Raw genomic sequence first — 18439 nt, 5'->3', positions numbered from 1 at the left:
ATTCTACCATGCACAAGGAGGAAGGGGATAGTATCTGTATTACAAAGCTAAACAGCCACAGATAAGAGTTCTGCTTATTTTAGCTTAACACATTTTCTTGCACAAAAGCAATTGAGGTTCTGTTAAGAAGAAGAGAAGAATGGATATAAATAGGAAACTAACACAGTCCATCATAGTGTCATTCTTTAGAATCAGCCCTCATGATACATTGTTATTACTTGTAGTCAGTCCAAGCCTTTGCAAGTCATTTGGGCACATCTGTTTGCTTTTTTGTGTGTTCTGTTTATTTTACTCAGAAAAACTCCATAGCTTTATTGAAGTATAATTAATGTGAAATAGTAAACTAAGCATATTTTAAATCTACAGTTTGATACCTTTTGATATGAGCATCTTTCCATGTGCTTTTTTTTGCTGTCTGTCTTTTTTGGTAAAGTGTCTATTCAGGTCTATAGCTTGTTTTTTAAAATTAGATTGTATATCTGTTTATTGAGTTGTAAGGATTCTTTTTATATTCTAGATGTTAAGTCCTTTGTTGAATATATGGTTTGCAGATATTTTCTTTCAGTGTGTTGCTTGCTCATTCATTCCATAATGGTGTCTTTTGAAGAGCAAATTTTAAAAAGTTGGTGAAGTCTAATTTAATTGTCTTTTATACTGTGCTTTTTGTGTGTTATCTAAGAAATCTTAGCCTAACCGAATATTTTATCCCCGTGATTTTTGTCATTTAAGTTCTTCAGTCAGTGAATCATTTTGAATTAATTTTCGTATCTGATATTAGGGTGGGGTTGTGTAGGGTTTTGGGGGGGTTTTTTTGCGTATGCCTATACTCTTGTCCCAGCACCATTTGTTAAAAAGATTATCGTTTCCCTTTTGAATTGCCTTTGCACCTTTGTCAGAAACTTATCATATATGTGTGGGTTTATGGATTCTGTCCTTTTCAGTGATTGATATGTCTCTGTTTAAATCAGTATTTTACTGTCTTAATGATTACTATAACTTTATATTAAATCTTGAAATTGCATGATGTAAGTCCTCCAACTTTGCTTGTCTTTATAGTTGTTTTGGTTATTTTATGTCCTTTGCATTTCCATATATGTTTTAGTTAGAATCAACTTTTCACTTTATATGAGGAAAGATGCTGGGACTTTGATTAGAATAGCATTGGCTTTATAGATCGTTTTGGAGAGAATAGACATCTTAAAATTAATGTCTTCAGATCCATGGACGTGGCATATGTCTCTTCATTTATTTAAGTCTTTAGTTTTGCTCAGCAGTGTTTTATTTCATTAATATACAGGACTGTTTGATTATCTATTTCTTCTTTAATGAGCTTTAGTAGATTGTGTCTTTCTAGGAATTTGTCCATTTTATCTAAGGGGTCGAGTATATTGACACAAAGTTGTTCATTGTATTTCTTATTATTCCTTTAATGACTGTAGTATCTGTAGTATCTCTTCCAATCCTGTATTTGGTAATTTGTGACGTTTTTTTCCCTTGACAGTCTGACTAGAGGCTTAAAATTTTATTGATTTTTTTTTAAACCAGCTTTTAATTTCATTGATTTTTCTTGTTTTCTAAATCATTCATTGATTTCTATCCTTTTCCTTTTTCCTTCTGCATAGTTTGGGTTTAATTTAATTTTTCTTCTGTGTGGGTACTTTTTAATTTCAGAAGGAAACTTAGTCATTAATATGAGACTTTCTTTTCTAATGTAGGCATTTAGTTCTATAATTTCTTTGGAAGTGCTGCTTCAGCTCCATACCACAATTTTTTTTTCTAGCTGCAAGGGAAATTGGTAAATGGAATTTTTTAATGGGACATATTTCATTTTATAGACATGATTAAGATTCTGTAAGTAAGGAATCAGAGGAGAATGAATGTTGGATAGGAAGCCAGCAGTGTCTGCCATGGCAGGAGTGTTTAAAATCAAGCTATGTGCTGTGCAGTGTCATTGTTATAAATCTATAGTTCATCTAAGCCATTGCAGGTCACATGGGCACATCTACTTGGTTTTTTTTTTTTTTTTTTTTTTTTTTTTTGTGGTAAATTAGCCTTACGTTTCTTTAAAATGTTTTCTTTAATTTTTTAACTATATGATTGGCAGATAGAGAAAGCCACATTGAGGTTCCTTTAGTTTTTTGTTAGCAACCTATACATTTTTGAACCTTTTAATGTGGAAAATTTTAAAGTAGAAGGAATTTATTGAGCCTCTATGTATCCATTAACTAATTTCAGTAATTAACACGTGGCCAGTCTTGTTTCAGCTATACCCCATTCTCTGCACATTATTTTGAAGCAAATTTCAGAATTCATTGTTTCATTCATTAATACTTTGGCATGTATCTTTAAAAGATAGATTCTTTTTCTTTTTTTTAAAATAAGCACAATACCATTAACACAACCTTAAACAATTAACATTGATTCTTTTATATCATAAGATATCCAGTGTTCAAGTTTAGTTACCATAAAAAGAATTTGTGTGTGTGTAGTTTATTTGAGTTAGGATTTGAATAAGTTCCACTCAAGCAATCCGTATTTTGTGACTCAATAAATTTAGTGAAATCTGTGACATTAGAACTTTTCCAACAGGAAACTATTAAAATTTTCATTTCTCATGATCACATGAAAGCCTTCATTGGAATTAAGCTTAGGAAAATATAGGTTTTTTTCCTATTTATTGTATGATGTTTTGTTTTGAATGTTAAAAATCTGACTTAGATTTTTTGCAAAATGATCATTACTGAGTTATTTATTAATACCCTTCTGTGTGCCAAGTAGTGCTTGTTGAAGTATACAGTGGTGAGCAAGAGAGACATCTTTCTGTTTAGTCATTTTAAAGACTGATGTTTTTTGGCTCGATATTTAAAACTTTAATCCTGGTCTTTTTCTGGACAGAGAATAAATTACTTTCTTGGTTTTATTCATTTTGATGCAAAAAAGCAAAAAACACCCTACACTTGTCAATCATTGTGCCAGGTAGCATAACACTTTTAATTTTTGTTCTTAAAATATCCATTTCAGCTTGGCTGGGTAAAACAAAGTTATTGCCCTCAAATAGCTTAAAATTTAGTAGAAGAGATCCATTCAGCAGAAAATAATAATGCAAGCTGACTATTACATTTTTTATGCCCTGCTTGATTTGACTATCTATTTTGATTTAACTGTTTTCTTTTTCTTTCTACCCATGTTTTATGACTGCATCTTGCAGGAGAGCCTTATAGATGCAAGTGAAGACAGCCAGCTAGAAGCTGCCATCAGAGCCTCCTTGCAAGAGACACATTTTGATTCCACACAGACAAAACAGGATAGCCGCTCAGATGAAGAATCTGAATCTGAACTTTTTTCTGGCAGTGAGGAGTTCATATCCGTTTGTGGCTCTGATGAAGAAGAGGAGATAGAGAATCTTGCCAAATCTAGGAAGTCTCCCCACAAAGATTTGGGGCATAGAAAAGAGGAGAACAGAAGGCCACTGACTGAGCCCCCCACCAGAACTGAGCCTGGAACAGCCATAAACCACCAAGGATTGCCAGCCGTGGATTCGGAAATATTGGAAATGTCACCCGAAAAATCAGATGGAATAGTGGAGGGCATAGATGTAAATGGTGAGTTACATGTTAGGCTTATTTTACTTAAACTTGAATATTACTGAAGGGATTCATTTATTTGTTTAAGTTAGTCTTCTGTCTTAAGCTCCTGTATTTTTTTCAACCCTTACTTTAGGACCAAAAGCACAGCTGATGTTGCGGTATCCAGATGGAAAAAGGGAACAAATCACTCTTCCAGAGCAAGCTAAACTACTAGTAAGTGTATCTAATTGGAAGCATTTACATGAAGCAAAAAAAACTAATTGGTGTAATTAGCTTGATAATTCTTTAAAATTGGTGTTAAGGCTGACCTCCAGCTGGAAACTTAACTGTGGTGAATCTTAATTCTAACTGCTTTATTTCCTTCCCATATTATCTCGGGCACTCACATAGTCTGTTCCAGTCAAGGTTTTTCTGTTCCATGGCTGCATGTAATAGAAACCCAACTGAAATTACTGGAAAAGGGGATTGGGGTTATTTAAAGAATATAGTGGGGCTCCTGGATTTCCTAGTAGTTGGAACTGTGAAGTAGTTCAGAACCAAGACTGTTTTCCTCTGTATTTCTCTCATGGGACCTATTTGGTTTCCCCTTGTGATTCTCTACTTCATACCATTATTCTCTGTATTCTGGTGGCTTTTGTTTATAAAACCGCTTGTATATAATCCATCATAGTGATGCTGTGAGAGCCTTTTCCTCAAGTCCACAGCTGATGGGTCTTCTCTCTGTATTTTTCAACTCTGGGAAAAGAGAATGAATCTGACTAGCTTAACTTGCATATGAATGAACCCCCTTGGGTCAAGTGTTCATACCTGGCCACTTACTGCAGCTAGGAGATAATTAGATTCTTGAAGACTATAACTGGAATGCAAGTAGGGTCTGGCCTCTGGTGCTAATACCCAGACTGTCACCCTAGTCTAGTAATGGGAAGGGAATGGGAGATGAGACAATGAATGGAATAAGTATAGACCACTTTTTTGAGAAGTCTAGTTGTGAAGCTAGAGTAGGGAGTGGGCAGTAATCAGAGGGGGAAAGATGATTAAAGGAGAGACTGACCATATTTAATTCTGATGAGAAGCATCTATAGAGAAGGAGATGTTAAAGATACCTATAAGAGTGGTATTCTGCAGTGGCACAGTTTCTGAGAAGGCAAAAAAAGGATTCAGTGCACAGGTGGCAAGAATGGCTATAGGTAGAATGAAGGACATATCTTCCCTGATAAAAAGAGGGAAGGAAAACTGATAAAATGTTTAAAAATGAGGACAATAATTTTATAAATAGATACTGGGTTTGTTTACTGGAGAGACAATAATAATCCTGTATATTTCAGTGTTACTTAATGGCTCTAAACTATTGGTTACAGGTTTATTATCTCCCCATCCAAAGGGTTATATTGGCCCTTCCACAAGAGTGAGCTTCGATTATCTAAAAGAATAACTTAAACTTATATCTCATCTGATATAAAAGTGAATATTAGATTTTTAATTCTTCAGTATGCTCTCCTTTTTATTTCCATCTAACAACTTTGTCTTTCTCTTATTTTTCATAGGCTTTGGTGAAGCATGTTCAGTCTAAAGGATATCCAAATGAACGTTTTGAACTTCTCACCAACTTCCCTCGAAGGAAACTCTCTCATCTGGACTATGATATTACGTTACAAGAGGCAGGGCTTTGTCCTCAAGAGACTGTCTTTGTACAGGAAAGAAATTAACATCATGGCCTGACCTCTCTCAGCTTACCCCTTTTTTCCCTTGTTCTGTGAGATACCATGTCACTGAGTATGCGTTTTGGCTCATAGGACCACAGGGCCAAAGTTGGGCAAGCAAGTCACCTGCCTTCTGTTTTATTTCTTGCTCTCTCTTAAAATCAGTCTCTCTCCCACCCCTGTTAATTCTCTCCTCTCCTATTTTCTTCTTTTTCCTACTCTGGTGACCAAATGGAAGTGTTAGGATAAGATCTCCTAGTACTGGCAGCAGGAAATGTACGTTCCAATAAGTGGTCTCTTACATGGCATTTTTGGGGGATCAAATGATAATGTTACTCTTCAGTCTTCTTTGGTAAAGGAATGGTTAGATTCAGAACAAGAACAACCTCCCCTTTTTGTAAGCCCCATTTTTAGTAGGGAGAAGAAATTCTTTAGCATTTGTTTTGATTTTTTGTTCATATAGGAAATATCACATAACAAAGTGTCCAGGCTTTTGTTTACATGGAAAAAGCATCCTTTATAATTATTGCTCATCATATTTAAAATTTTTTTCAAAAGATTCCCATCTTCCCAGATAGGATTATTTCCACGATATGTGTTATTGGCAAAAAGAGTGTTAAATTAGCGTGAGTAGCATGGCGTGGCTTTCAGTATCCTAGCCTGAGACAGCTTTCTTTGCTACTGTCTATAAACTGTCTTGATCCTGCTAGTCCTGGAATGGACATTTCATGAGCACATTGTGGTGACTGGAATAGGAAGGTGCTTGCTGTTTTTGCCAATACAGCATATTAGTTCCTTTGGCCCTTCCATTGTTTGGGTCCACAAGTGATCTGTAGGAAGGCAGCTGTTCAATAATCATGAGTACAATGGCTTGTGGTTGTAACCACTATGGTTATTGGTTGTCCTATGTGCTTTAAGGCATACTTAATATATGTCCCGGGGTGGGGGAAAGAAAAAGATGCAGCTGAGAGTTGCTAACCATGTTCCTTTGGTTAAAAATAATGATTCATTTTTTACCCCTAGTTGGAACAGTCTCTAAAAGGCTCTGGTGACTGAATGAGCTTAATTTCTCATGCTGTTTCTTGAAAAAGGTATCAAAATGGAAAAGCTCTCTAAGGGAAAGACTTCTAAAATCCATTCATAGGACAACATTTAGTAAGGGAGGTGGGGAAGATTACCAGTAATCTTCAGATGATGTGGGGTTTTTCTGCCAACAAAGGCCACATTCAGGTTGTAGTTGGTGAAAGAGTTTTTCAGTATTTATTTAGGAGAGGCCATCATGAATTTCTGTAATACTGTTTGACTTAATCAGCTTCACTATACGCTCAATTCTTATTTGGAGCTTTAAATAGTCTTCTGAAGGGGTGGCAGTAATTCTGGTGGCAAAATCAGAACTTTAATTGTTATGAAACCATCATACAGAATGAACCTATTTTGTTGATTGGGATTAGATTGATTCTTCTACTTGAGGAACATAAATTGCTATTGCTCAGAGACCTTTAGGTTCCCATCTACTTTAAGATCACTCTCTTGGCAACTAGGGGATTAAAAAAAAAAAAAGATGCTAGTGTGTTGCTAGTACACAGAAAATATGGTTTCTAATGGTTGGACTTTGAGGGACCCTCCCTAAAGAATGAGTTATGTATCTCCTCAAGGAAATCATGGAAAATTCTGTTTATTCTTCAGTGAGTCCTTTTGAATTAATGTTCTTACATTTTTTTCTAAGTCTGTGTAAGTGCTTATGTATAAGTATATAATTGTATAAATATTTATAAATATATTTATATAATTACAATTTCATTTATACCTTGAGTCAAAGTTCTCTCTCTAGATTGGTGACTGAGTAATACCACTTTGGTGTTTTTTCATAGGCTCTCAAGCCTAACTAGCAGCTTCTGCTTTATTGAGGAAACATGGTTTTCATGTTAATTCCTCAATTGTATCTCTGAACTTGGATAATATACTTGCTATCTGAAGAATGGAGCTATATACAAAGATGTGTTAGAGGGTTAAAAAAAAAAAGGTTGGTTGTAGACAAGGTCAGAAATCTAAAAATTCTGGGAGGCACAGGGTAAGAAGTGAGGGTATGCTCAGCTTTGGTGCTGTGATGGCACCTATCTTTACTCTCAGCAAAGTCACAGCTAAAGCCCAAATCTGTCGAAAATATGAAGTCAAGAATTTTCCCCACAGGACTCTGTTTCATTCTTTTACCTACTAGTTTCTCTTTACAAATCATACCTAGAGAACTTGAGAAAACATGCTCATTAATATTAGGATGTAGTTCTTTCTGATAAGTTCAGCCCTGGCATATTCATTTATGAGAAACCAAAGTGACTTTTTCAACTTCGCTTACTGTGAAATGACCACAGCAAAGTGATTTAAGTAAGCATATCAGAGAGATAGAGCATGAGATGCTGGTCCAGCTTAGATACAACTGGGGTGTTTAGAGTACAAGATGTAGAGGATTTTATTTTATTTTGAAGCAGGAGTGTGATTATCCTGGGCTTGATATAGAGGCCCACAGGGGAGGCATGGGTTGTGTACAGGAAGAGTATGGATTGTGCTTTGTTCAAGAACTTAATCCACTTAGGTAGCATGCTTCCTCCAGTTTGTCTTACTTCCTCTGCAAATTCCTTAGCTCTTTGGAGGAGAGGTTTTATTGAATAGATAAAATGAAGTTAGTAAGATAGGTTAAAATAGTCATTCCTTGTCAGTATTGGAAACAGCTTAAAAGAGATTTTAAAAGGTAGACAGGAAAACAACAAGATAGAGTAAATGACAGGAGACACATACAGAGAGATGAAATGAAAACTAGTGGGAGGAAAAGTAACAGGAAATCTTTTGAATTTTATTTAGGAAGAGACCAGAGAAGAGAACAGCCAAATGAGGGAAGAATGGGGAACTAATTTTGAGTAACTACCATATGCTAGATACTTTAGTCTTTAGTCTTCATAAGAACTCTACAGAATGCTTATTTCTCCCCCATTTTACAGATAAGGAAGAGAACTGAAGTTCAGAGAACTTGTCCAGGATGTCACAGCTAGTAAGTGGTAAAATCAAAATTGGCATTCACGCTCTTCACTCCTATGCTTGTAGTCTCCTGTAACAGGGAAATCAATTTGCTCAAAAGGTTATCTTCCCATTGTTTGGCTCTGTAAGTTATCATTTGGTTTTGTTAAAGCTTGTGAGATTGGTGCTATGCCTATAAATTCTTATTTACACCATTATTTTGAGGGACTGATTACTAATTGCTTTTTTTAAATGATGTACTGATGAAAATGTGAAAGGAAAATAACTAAGGCATTATTTGCCAAGAATAGATGGAAAATATAAAGAATTTTATCAAATTTTTAACAATTTTTTGGAAAAGATATAATTATCTTTTCTGTATCCCATTGTACTAGATTATTGAACCTTCTATGTGTATGTTTTTAAATATATAAAATTCTACTTCCTTGACTCTGTAAGTTAACAATTATTTATTGAGTCCTTAATCAAAATTGGGAAAAATCTTGAAATCTAAGATCTGGTTCCTGCCTGTTTTAGCTGGAGAGACACACTACATGTGAGATAACTGGAGAACATGTAAAGCTTACCTTTCTGAGACTGAACTATAATTACAAAAGAAGTTTAGAAAGGGTAAAGAATAGTGTAGGCTTTAGTTAGGAAAATAAAACTGAAAAGTGGCAAATACTGTGGCTCAGATTTTCTTTCAACTCACTTTTATTCTTTAGTTCCACCTTTTAAAACTATTAGATTTAGGATATGACTTTTATCAGTAAGGCATATCCAGTACCCAAGTAGGAAAGGATTATTGATTCTAGGATTAAAGATTTTAGCTAGCAAGAATCTCACTTGGAAAATACCAGAGGGTGCCACTAGCAACTGAAAAGTAAAGGAAAGATTTAATTTCTCTACCCAGGTACAAATTAAATGTATGGTATATTATATATGATATGATATGCAGAAGGGACACTATATGTAGGCATAAGTGTACTTGGGTAACAGCTCTGCTTCTAAATAGCAGAATAGAACTAGACCAACAGTTCTGTCTGTTCAAGTATAAAAGGGCCTGTAATTTTAAAATTAGGCAGTGGTGGGGAGTTGTGGGTTAAGTGTTAATATCATTAATTCTTTAGATGGAGAAAATATAAATGTGTATATGGAATTGCAGACCCTTTGCAGAAACTCTTGACAACGCACGACTATAGACTATTGAATTAGATTTATCTCCAAAGTCTTTTCCACTCCAAAATTTAATGCTTCTAGTCTCTTCCCTTTATTTTATATATTATCTATCCATAGGTTAATTAAAAATATACTTGTTAATCAGTTCCTTTGCTTTTCTGTGTCTAGGTTTCGTTTGCTGAATAACATGATGTACCCTTACTGTGATGAATGAAATCTCCAAAAAGGAGAGTACATTAGTTACACATAGTTACTGATCTAGTAATTATCTTTTAAACACAATTTATTGATTTTAAAACTTAATGCTGTGTTCCTAATCAGTGTTGAGTATGGCTAAAATGTAATTAATGAATACCAAATATTTTACTGACACCAGAGTTAAATTGTATTTTATGTGTGTGATAAAACAAAGCACTTTATTGGCTGAGCAATTGTTAGGAAATCGATTTGTGTAAGTTGTAGAATTCACACTTGGTTTTGGTAGAAACAAGTTTTTCAAAATCCAATTAGGCTGATTTTTAAAATATTTCTTATTCCATATTGTATCTCCATGGTGTCATTCTCTCTGTCTCTCTGACCCTCTTTCATTTAACTACTCAATAGTAAATCATGGGATGCAGGCTGATGAATAACTAATGTCTTGTGTAGAACTAAATGAGAGTAAGAAGAACCCACTCTTCTGGTGAACATGGCAATTTTTCAATAATAGTAGCCTTGATTAAAAGGCTATTTTAAGACAGCTGTGTACTATGAATATTCAACTTCATTGATTTGCCTTGCTTAGCATTTCAATTCCTGTCTTGCCATGAAACTTAGTATTGCACTGTACACATTGTAGAATGATGTCAAGAGTGTTCTTTAGTACTGAAAATAACCAACAAAGAATACCAAGGCAATATGTTGATTTCTCCTGATATGGAAAAATTTGGTATTTCAGTGATGGCTACTTTGGTCTTTGATTTACTTCTCTGGTAATTCTGCTAGAGAGACGGCTTAGAGTCTAGAATACTTTTTATAGAGATTACGATGACCTTGGTAGTTTTCCCATCAAGTGATCTTGTGGTTAAATTATTGGGTGTAATGAGACCCTTAGTTAGAAAATCTTTCTACTTTCTTTTACTTTTCTATTATTTAGTCTTGATTTTTGACAACCATTCTCTGAAAATTAGTCATGGTTTTCAATGAAATTGGAGATTCCATTTCTAAGTTTTTAAATGTAACATTTTTCATTTTTTATAAATTAATATACAAGGAAAGAATTAGAGGCAAACATTGTTTTTATAGCTTATTTAAGAATTCTTATTCTAAATATAGAATAGCTAGCTCCATGACATGCCTCCCCCCCCCCTTTTTTTTTTTTGCCTATGGAATGCTGTTGTATGACTTAGAATCTCAGTCATTCTCATAAACATGATCATTTTTGGTAGAGGTCTTTCTTTGACATGATCTCAAAGTAGAGTTGGGCAATCTAATGAACTACTTTAATAAAACATAATTTAGCATTTCTGTAAAGTATTTTCAAAAGATAACCAGATTTACTTGTAGGATTAGAGATACAAATACCAATGGTAGTATTTTGCCTAAGAACAATCACATATTAATCTATAAATATGGAAAGTTGTCTTGTTGTACTTAATTCTGTTGCAACAAAGAGCAAGTTTTTGTTGTTTGTTTTAAAGTATTTCCTTTACAGAGATCAAAATGCCCTAAGAATTTATATCCCTTATAAGGTCACTTGGGTTTTCAAATAGGAAGAATAAGCTGGATTTAACATAAGAAAATTTTTATCTCCATTAAAAGAAGTTATTAATTGTACTGGGCCACCATGAATCATTCATTTATTAGACATGGTAAATAAAATGGGAAGCATTTCAAATCATTAGAAAAATTCTGACCTGGAATTGAATTCTCCCTTCCTTACAATCTTTCCTATTTGCTTTTTTCATAGACTCAGTATGGGCATCTTAACTGACAAGGGAGAGAGATTCTTGATCTGGAGCCATTCCCTGCCATTCTGCTTTTTTTTTTTCATTCCGTCAAGGTTGCTGACTTTAGAGTACATGTCACCAGGATATATTTCAAGTTAGTGACATTGGAATGTTGATGCTCAGTAGAGTATCTTGATGTTTTCAACAAAATGGTTTTATAGTGTGCTTTTCTCAAAACTTCTGTGTTTTAATAATGAAAAATATAATGGTGTGATTCAAAATATAAATAGGTTTTTGACACTAATCATATGCTCTTAACAATAGCTTTTTGATAATTTATTGCCCTGTAAGTTAAACCTCACATGGAGTGACCATTGCCACCAAAATAATCCCCTTTTACCTGCTAACTAGAATGAAAGTAGTATGTGACCTCCACTTTGTTAATGAGTATCAAGCTTGTAGGGGCTGTTTATCTTATCTATTTAGGGGCTTTTGCGTTGTTACTTTCCTAGGTTTGTCCCTTTGATTTGGAAAGGCAATTTAAAACTTGCTGGGAAACAGACAGTAAAGCTGTGAGATAATCCTCTAGTCTTCGATACAGAGAAATGAGTACCAGTTGAGCTAACATGATACTTAGACTTTGAGGGGCTTCTAGCCAAGCTTTGGCATGAATCTGTTAGACATATTTTATTCACTCCTTTAAGAATCCTTTTTTCTAGAATGGTTTTCCTTTTGATTGTTAGCTTCTAAGCCTCTGGTGTCTTTTTTTTTTTTTTTAACCCTTCAAAAGACAAAGCCGTTTTTCAAGTAGATGTTGATTGTTCCATGGAAATTCTCAGGCTCTGTGTTTGTAGGCTCTGTGCATGCTTTGTATGAATTCAGTTTGAACAATGCGTTTTGAATCACCTGGATGTCCAATTCTGGCATGTCTTCCCTAATTGTGTTTTTTAAACGTTTTTCATATCATTTTCCAAACCTCACTTCCCATCTTATTCAGAGAGGTTAATCAAGGAATGAAATTTGGGGATAGGGTTGGGGGTGGGTTGGGGACTTGAGTGAAGTCAACTTGGGGTATTTACTTTAAAGTGTTTCTCAAGCGGTTTCTAACGGTATTTAGAGGTTCCCTGGGATGTTTGTGTATTCAGTTTATTCCAGATAAAGTGGTGGTCTCAGTGAGATTCGTATTCTTAATGCAGGACAGGCTCTAAATTTAATCTGTGGTGTAACGTTATTATTGAATCCAAGAAGATAATGGACAGAGACAGTGCTCCTATTGTAGTGTTTCTGGCAAGTGCTCCCTAAAGTGCACACACATACAGTTCTCAGTTTTTGGGGCTTTAATTCCATGGTGCTAGGAGATAGCATTTGTATCTGTAGCTCTTCTCAAGAATGGGAAGAAGGCTTTGGGACCTGTGAGAAAGGGGCAGCTGGATCATCTACTAAATTTTTTTGTTCAAGACACACTAGAGACCCTCCTGTATATCGAGTAAGTGATAATAAAGGTGCTAGGGAAAGCCTTAAATTTGAATACATACGGAGGCTGTAGAAAATCTAAACTCATAGGAGGAGAAAAACATGCCATTAGATAAAGCAGAGCTGTAACTGCTGGCTAAGACTCAATGGAACTTCCACTTGCTCTAAAACCAGGGAAATCTTAGATAACTGGGTGTGATATATCTATAGATACACATAGTCTATAGGTAAATAATTTCTAAAATGAGGATCTTTCTCTCAGTTGGTGATCCTCTGGTTTTGGCTGTACCAAATTGTGAATATTCTTGCTGTGTTGTACCCAGTTGCTTTATATTGATACTGCAACTTGAATTGGGGAGGGGGGCGGTGGGACATTTGGGGTGGGGGAGGGAGGGGAGTGGGACGATAAGTCTTTTGAAGACATCAGCTCACTGTGCTGAGAGAGGGACCAAACTCAAGGAAACCTCTGATCTATAATAAATTCAACTGCTGCATTTTTTTATAAATACATGTAAATGTCCTGTTGTAATATTTGATCTTGGAAATAAAATCAAAAACTTTTCGGTATTAGTTTTTTTGCATTATTGTTTTTGTGAGATAAGACTCTGGATGCTACTTTTGTTAATACAATTCAGGTTTCAGAAGCTTGCTCTCATATTCTCATATTTAGGACACTATAGTATTTATTGACAAAGGTTAGTTCATAGTCTCTTTGTCAAGGGTAATGTTAGAATCTCTGCTCTTAGATACATGTTAAACATTCATGGTAAGCGCTCTGTAAATATTGGTGGAACTGTCATGGAGTTAGTGAGTTAGCTAGCCTCGTCGGGAAAGTCAGATTCTTATATTTGACATATTGGAAGTTCAAGCAGTCTAGTCTTCAAACCAGCAGTCCTGGTTTGAAAATTAGCGTTAGCAGTCCTAATGACTAATTAAGGACTCAGCTTAAACAGGTGGAGGAAAAAAATTAATTGCTAAGTTATTGGGAGAAAAGCCAGGAGTTAAGAGAGAGATCATGATGAGCAAAGCAGACCCGGCCCCTCCCCTTGAAGAACTTTCTTTTCAGTTACGAATACAGACAATAAAAAAAAGAAAAAATAATAGATTTGATTCAAATACTATGAACAAAACTAGAGAAGAAGTCAACAGAATTCTGCTTTTAATAAGATGTTGGGGAGTTAACATTTAGGCTGACACCTGGAGGATGAAAAGAAGGTAGCTCATGCCAAGGGCAGGAGGAAAACTTCCAAGCAGAACGACAAATGCAAAGGCTGTGGAGCAGAAAAGTTTTTGATGTATCTAAGGTATTGAAAGAAAGCCAATGTGTCTGGCATAGTGAGCAAAGGGAGTGCATAAAGTGTGAGAGCCAGATCATACAACACCTTATTAGGCCCAGTAAGGAGTTCATACAGTGTTCATATAGAGTATAATGAGAAGCTATTACTGTGTGGAGGGTGGATTAGAAGGGAGCAAGAGACTGACCAAGGTACAAAACGGAAGTTTCCTGGACCAGAGTAACGGAGTGGCAATGGAACTGGGAAGTATTGTATAGATTAGAGATGCATTTTAAGGTAGAAATTTGAAGACTTAAGTTGGATTAGATTGTGGGACAATGAAGGAAAGAGAAATTAAGAATGATTCAAATTTCAGACAGTGGGTAAGTAGTGGTGTCACTCCTGAGGCAGGAAGACTGGCGGACCAAGCAGTTTGGTTGGGGGAGAAGTCATTTTGGATGTGTTAATTGTGGTACTTCCAAGTGCAGGTGTAGTATAGCAAGTTGGACATGTGAATCTGAAGCTTGAAGGAAACGTGAGCTGGAGTTAAGAGACTTGAGAAGTCATCAGTGTTATAGATGGAACTGAGTACCATGGGAAAGAATGAGGTCACTAGAGGAAAGTTAAAGAAGAGGGCCCAGAACCCAGGCCTGGAGACCCCCACATAAAGAGGCCCAGTCAAGGAGGAGTCAGTGAGGGAGAACCCCCAGACTGGGGTGTAAAGGGAGCCAAGAGTGAGAATGTTCAAGAAGGACCTTGTGGCCAACTATGTCTAATTCTGCCTAGGGGTCAAATGTTCATTAGATGCAAGAAATCATTGGAGACCAAGAACAGTTTCAGTGTGTTGTTGAAGCCAGAAGCCTAATTTAAGTGGGTTGAAGTTTATAATATTTGTAAAAAGAAAACAACCCAGAACTTCCTCTTCAGTGGACTGGTATAAATGGCAACTCTTTCAACATCTCTTATCTTCCTTTTTTTTCTCTCTCCAATTAAGGAAAATGTGCTCTCTTGTGTAGTCAGCTGTCAGTTGAGGGTGAAGCCCACCCACAAGGAAGCTGATTTAGTCTGTCACTCTTATTTGAGAAAGACTGGCCTAACTGTCATCATCTTTTCCCTTTCCCTTCTACCAGTGAATTCCATTTTCTCAACTTCCTCTATTCCTTGCTCACATCCCACCTCCAAACCCCACAATATGCCCCAGAATGAAACATCTATTTATCCATCCTGTTCTCACAAACCTTTCAGCCTCGGGAAGACTTTCACGGCATTAGGCAAATTGTTTTCCAACCCAGGCCTCATTCTTAATTTGTGCCCTCCCTAAACCCCCATTTGCATTCCTCTGGAATTATCACCAAACAAGTGATAACTAGTAGCTGCGTTACCGATAGAGCCAAATTCTATTATTAACACGTCTGTAAAAAGGTAATGTTTTAGTTCTTTCATGGCAATGACCAGGACTCTGTGACCATAGTGGTCTTACCACAGGGGAACAAAGAATCTGACTTAAGCTGGCCTGACTTAGAGAAACTATTCCAAGTATATAGCTTCTAAAAGAGGGGTCTTGTTCATAAGATTAATCATTGAATTAATTGTCATAAATTTACCCTAAGAAACAAAGGCCTACAGCTGCTCTCAGCAGTCCCAACTAAATTTGACACTTTAACATGTAAAAGCCAAATTCCAGCACTTCCTTTTGCTCCACAAGCACCATTTTAATGATATTCATACAAGAGTATCTGCTGTTGGATAAGCCATAGGGCTGGGAACAGAAATACCTTCTAAAAATCTTAGTATATCTGGCAGCCTGCCATCAGATCATTCTAATTGCCTAACTATGAAGTGTTCTAATGGACACTGCATATAAAATTCTTTTTGCTAAGCTAAGATCCAAGAAAAGAAGGAGAGGAACTAACCCAGGAGAGGCATCTTGCATCTTATTTAAAATTCTCAAAATAAACTTGTTAGATAGGCATCATTTTATAACTGAGGCTCAGTGAACTACCAAAGTTCACGTAGCTAATAGGTGTTTGTAGCAGAAATCCAGTTCCAGGTCTCTCAGGTGCCAAAGCACCACAGTACTGTCTCCAAGAAGAAATACCTGAAGTTAGTTGGAATCCGGGTTAGGAAAAAAAAAAAAAAGACATCTCAAGCACCAATGTGTGGGACTGTGTAGAGTCAAACAACGTAGGATCATTTCCCCAATCTCACTCACTTTACTCTCAGTCAAATTCCTCTGGGCTATAATCTCTTTATCAGCATAATGAGGCCAACCAAATACTTATTTTACTTGCTTTAGATCTGTTGTAAGGATCTAATGAGATAGTTTGTAAATGTAGTGGGGGTTATATATATTTTTATTAAAGTATAGTCAGTTGACAATGTGTCGATTTCTGGTGTACAGTATAGTGCCTCAGTCATACGTGAACATACATATATTTGTTTTCATAATCTTTTTCACCATAAATTACTTGATACTTGAATATAGTTCTCTGTGCTATACAGTATGAATTTGTTGTTTATCTGTTTTATATATATTAGTTAGTATCTGCAAATCTTGAACTCCTAATTTATCCCTTCCGACTCCCTTTCCCCTCATAAGTTTGTTTTCTATGTCTGTAAATGTGTTTTATAATAAATGTTTCTTCTTAATTGTAAAGCTTTGTGAGCCCCCCTCAGCCTAGAATCTTCTATCAAAATTCAATTCTCTGGGGGAGACCCAAGAATTCATCTGGGCTCTAAATGATTCTCTTTTACCATGAAAATGAAAACTGGATCCTATTTAATGAACTTTTCAATAAGTTGTTTACCAGCTTTTGTGTCAGGCACATATATATCTGCATACATAGAAATGTCATACATAGAAAGCAGCTCATATGCAGCAAAGAAATGTGATAGCTACTGTAATTATTCCTTCTCATATATATGCATCAAGGGTTTTCTCAATATTGTTTGTTTTCATTGTTAGAAGTAAAATCTCTGTGCAGAGAGATTATGTGTGTTACTTCATCCAGTGCATAAATTATTTTATTAATTAAATGATTCCTGAATTCCACTTTGTTCCAAGCTCTATACTGGATTTTGGATCTACAAAGCAAAATAAGATACAGGCTCTCTGCCCTGAAGAGTCTCACAGTTGTGAAGGAAGAGGCCCTAAATAGCATGGGTAAATAAAAATGCTGTGGGAAGTGGGCAAAGATTTTTTTAAACAGGACCCAAAAAGAAGTGATCATAAAGGAAAAGATCGATAAACAGAACTTACTTAAAATCAAGAACTGCTCTTAATGAAAAGACAGTAAGAGAGTGAAAACTACAGAAGGAAGAAACATTCATAATACATATATCTCACAAAGCTCTCATACCTGGAATTATAAAGAACTCCTACAAGTAAAGGAAAAGACAAAGAACCAGTAAAAATTGGGCGAACGACTTGAGCAGGCACTTCTCAAAAAAGGATCTCCAAATGGCCAATCAGTATATGAAAAGTCACTAACTCATCAAGAAAATTCAAATTAAAACCACAGTCAGACACTACTAAACACCTACCCGAATGGCTTAATTTAAGATGTTGGTAAGAATGTGAAGCAACCGAACTCTCATACAGCACTGGCAGGAGTGTAAATTAGTAGGCCCACTTTGGTTAACTGGCAATATTATTTGCCAAAATTAAACATTCACCTACCCTATGACCCAACAATTCCAATCCTAGGTATAATCCCTAGAAAAATTAGTGCATAGCTTCTCCAAAGGCATGTATAAGAATATTCATAGTAGCATCATTTATAACAGGCGAAAATTGAAAATAAATGTCTATCAATAGCAGAATAGATTGTAATATGTCATACAATGGAATAATAAAAAAGAATGAATTATATGATGGATGAATCTTACAGATATAAAATTGAGTGAAGAAAGCCAGACAAAAAAGTGCACACTATATGAGTCCATTTATATGAAATTCAAGAAATGCCAAAAGCTAATTGATGATAAAATTCAAAATGGAATATTTAACATTAGGACAGGGATAATGATGGGAGGGACACGATAGAACCTTTTGGGGATTTGGAGATATGCTATATCTTGATCTGTGTGTGGTTACTCTAGGTGCACAAGTAACAATTCAATTTTTATAATTAAGATTTATGCATTTTACTGTTTGTAATACCTAAATTAACAAAAAAATTAAAATTTGGGAGCACAGAGAAAGAAGAGCATTAAAAACTGGGAGCATAGAGAAAGAATTGCCTGACTCTGAAGAAATCATAGAGGACTTCCATGGAGATGTTTGAACT

General features: G+C 35.6%; 1 protein-coding gene across 2 annotated transcripts in view; it reads left to right on the top strand.

Moving 5' to 3' along the window:
• The window catches only part of UBXN7 (UBX domain protein 7), a 49024-nt gene extending 35578 nt beyond the window's left edge, over nucleotides 1-13446 (top strand). For both annotated transcript variants that reach the window (XM_032481311.1, XM_032481304.1), the window contains exons 9-11: nucleotides 3209-3602; nucleotides 3721-3800; nucleotides 5132-13446. In XM_032481311.1, coding sequence (XP_032337202.1) covers nucleotides 3209-3602; nucleotides 3721-3800; nucleotides 5132-5293 — 636 coding nt within the window. In that variant the 3' untranslated portion in view covers nucleotides 5294-13446. The remainder of the gene's footprint in view (nucleotides 1-3208; nucleotides 3603-3720; nucleotides 3801-5131) is intronic.
• Nucleotides 13447-18439: the final 4993 nt, after the last annotated feature.

The sequence above is a fragment of the Camelus ferus genome, chromosome 1 (genome assembly GCF_009834535.1).
Source record: "Camelus ferus isolate YT-003-E chromosome 1, BCGSAC_Cfer_1.0, whole genome shotgun sequence".
NCBI classification, from domain to species: Eukaryota; Metazoa; Chordata; class Mammalia; order Artiodactyla; family Camelidae; genus Camelus; species Camelus ferus.
This window is presented reverse-complemented; position numbering and strand designations above follow the sequence as displayed.